General features: G+C 44.7%; 1 protein-coding gene across 1 annotated transcript; it reads right to left on the reverse strand.

Moving 5' to 3' along the window:
- Window positions 1-495: 495 nt before the first annotated feature.
- On the reverse strand, window positions 496-1,002 carry LOC311145130 (myosin regulatory light chain 2, skeletal muscle; the record flags this gene model as incomplete). Its single annotated transcript, XM_084181323.1, has 1 exon — window positions 496-1,002. Exon 1 carries the CDS (start codon window positions 943-945, stop codon window positions 496-498), a length of 450 nt encoding a protein of 149 aa, XP_084037449.1. The 5' UTR covers window positions 946-1,002.
- Window positions 1,003-3,301: the final 2,299 nt, after the last annotated feature.

The following is a 3,301-nucleotide window of genomic DNA, read 5'->3' on the forward strand; positions in this document are numbered from 1 at the left end:
ATTACATCACATCAAGTTGAGACAAAACAATCGCCTACTTGTTTCAAATAAACAATTGAGCATACACCACAGCACCAAGAGTAAAAGCGTTGGTCTGTAGACACTTAACTGTATATGCATACATGATGTAGGTATGATGCATGAACTGTTCAACTTGACAGGGAGAGATAGAAGTGAGGGATGGGGAAGAGGAGAAGGAATCGGAGGCAGGGAGAGGGATAGAGAGGAATAGTTTCAATGGTGCAAAATGTATTTATTGAAAATGAATCCCACTGTCCCCTGTTGATACTCACACACAGGACACACCCCAAAGCCTTGAATCCTCTCAACTTAGACAAAGGAGTATCTCAATAAAGGAGACAAGTCTTTCGTAGTTAGCAGGGTAGAGCTGGAGAGAAGAGCGAGGGGAGCAAGACCACGTAAGCCACGGAGTTGGAAAAGGGGGTTAATGAGGGGGATGGACGGAGAGAGGTAGAGAGATTGAGAAAGGTGGATTTACTCATCGTCCTTATCCTCTCCGTGTGTGATGACATAGCAGATGTTCTTGTAGTCTACGTTGCCAGCCACATCTGGGGGGAAGGCAGCCCACAGGTTGGTCATCTCCTGAGCGGTGAACCTGTCGCACTGGGTGGTCAGGAGCTCCTCAAGGAATTCCTTCTTGATGAAGCCAGTAGCCTCTGGGTCCAGGACCTTGAAAGCGCTCACGATAACGTCCTCGGGATCAGCACCCTTCAGCTTCTCGCCGAACATGGTGAGGAAGACAGTGAAGTTGATGGGGCCGCTTGCCTCCTTGACCATGGCTTCCAGCTCCTCATTACTCGTGTTTAGTTGACCCATAGTGGCCAGCACGTCCCTAAGATCGTCCTTACTGATTATGCCATCTCTGTTCTGGTCAATGATTGTGAAAGCCTCCTTGTACTCCTGGATCTGGCTCTGCTCAAACATGGAGAACACATTGGAGGATCCACCCTCTCCCTGCTGCTGCTTCCTCTTGGCCTTCTTGGGTGCCTGGGGGTCAACGATAAACAGGACATGCCGTTTAACTCACGGTCAACACAGCCAACGCAACCAACATTTTACTGTAACAGCCTGTTTAGGCCATGAAAGGCCACTCTTGGTCATTCTGAGCCAAAAGGGCTTGGACCTCCACAGTGGCAAGAGGTAGAGGAACTCCTAAGGTAATCCAACAATATTTTGAGAATGATTCCTCTGTCATTAACATCAATTGTGCCGGAAGGGCACAAAGTATCCCCTCTAGGAATTGACTATGTATTGTCATTGACCTCTAAGGATGCTCTGTCTCATTCTGCAAAATTGTTAACCGCCTTTCAATTAGTCACATGGCAGTGATGCTTAGCTTTGCTTCAGATTTCTATGCCTGGGTGCTTATAGCTTTCGTCGGAATAAATTGTACGAATCCAAGTCACACTTTCTCAGCATAAGGCTTTCATAGAAAGGTGAGTTGTATAAAAAAACACTTGGCCTGTTCTGTTGTAGCCTCAGATTGGCTAAGATTCTGTAATATCTCTAGAGCAGTGGTCCCCAAACATCCTTTGAGTATTTCCTTTTGATGCACCAATTCAACAAAACCAGAGATTTAAGCTACGAGACGGTCTTGGGTCTTTAGCTCAGGAGGAGCCAGCTTCCACCAATGGGTCCTGAACCACCATTTGGGAAACTGTTCTAGAAGCCTCTAAAATGTAATTCAGAATCCATTTTCTGTGCCATTATACAGTTTGCTTTGGTATCCTATCAATGATGCTTTCAGTTATCAGTGTACCGTAGACAATCCTAGATCATAAAAACTGTTGCCCAATAAGAGGTACGCGAACACACTCACCATGTCTTAAGAGTTTGTTGGGGTTTTGGTTGGTCAAGAAGAGAAGCCTACGCCAAGCTGATGGGACTGACATGGTTGTGTTGGCCCCTTGGGGCCTTATATACTAGCCCAAGGGGGCTAACTTTAGCCACCATCAGGTTTGGCATGGAAGAGGGAGCTGAGGAAAGTAAGAGAGAGAGAGAGAGGGAGGACAAAGGAGGTGCTTGAAGTATCACCTTTCCAGTACTCCAAAATAGACTCCGGGAGTCTTGGAATGAGGTGAATTCAATCCCAACATTCAGGCCTTACTTTGGTGTTAGTGTCACACGTGGACTAATATGGACAAACCTCTATTGCAGCCTTGGCGACTATTGAACCGCCCTGTTATTTCAGCACTGTAAACTAAAGTGCTTCCTTTTCTCTTCACCACTTCATTCATAGCATGCCCAGGGCAATTGGGTAGCACTTTAGTAGGTCATTCCTGTGTGCAGCACTTTACACTGCCCATCAACAAGAGATATGTAGCCTATGTGTTTCAAGTGCAGGCTTCCGGTAAACATGTTTTCAAGTCATCACTTGTGTAACTGACCTGTTGAGATCTGTGTGTACAGTATGTACCCCCTACTAGTGTGGAACTTGTGCCACCTGTTTAGGAGACTTCGGACAAGTGAGTTCAGTGGTGCTGAAAAACAATTATCATTTCAGTTATTTAACTACAAAGATTAAATTATTTGCAAATATAAAAGCATGTCTGATTATTTCTTATAAATAGTTTAAATACACTGAGTGTACAAAACATTAGGAACACCTGCTCTTTCCATGACATAGACTGACCAGGTGAAAGCTATGATTCCTTATTGATGTCACTTGTTAAATCCACTTCATTCAGTGTAGATGAAGGGGAGGAGACAGGTTAAAGAAGGATTTTTAAGCCTTGAGGGAACTGAGACATGGAATGTATATGTGTGCCATTCAGAGGGTGAATGGACAAGACAAAATGTTTAAGTGCCTTTGAACATGATATTGTAGTAGGTGCGAGGCGCACTGGTTTGAGTGTGTCAAGAACTGCAACACTGCTGGATTTTTCACACTCAACAGTTTCACGTGTGTATCAAGAATGGTCCACCACCCAAAGGACATCCAGTCAACTTGACACAACTGTGGGAAGCATTGGAGTCAACATGGGCCAGCATCCCTGTGGAACAATAGGCCTAAGATTTAACAACGATATGCGCGAGGACGTGCTGACCAACTGAATGTGAGCCTTTCCCGACTGCAATTTTTTTGTGTGGATGCATGGATTATATGAACAGCGCTACAATACACCTTTAGCCTTAGTATTACAAACATGTTATCTGATGTGTGCCGGCATGATGATACATGAATGAAAGTGATGTATGTGCTTTTGTGTGTCTAGGCGAAGGCCTTACACTCTAAAAAGTAAAGGTTCCTGGAGTATCCTTTAGGGGTTCTTCAAATTGA

Source organism: Coregonus lavaretus (genome assembly GCF_964263955.1).
Source record: "Coregonus lavaretus genome assembly, chromosome: 17".
Taxonomy (NCBI): Eukaryota; Metazoa; Chordata; class Actinopteri; order Salmoniformes; family Salmonidae; genus Coregonus; species Coregonus lavaretus.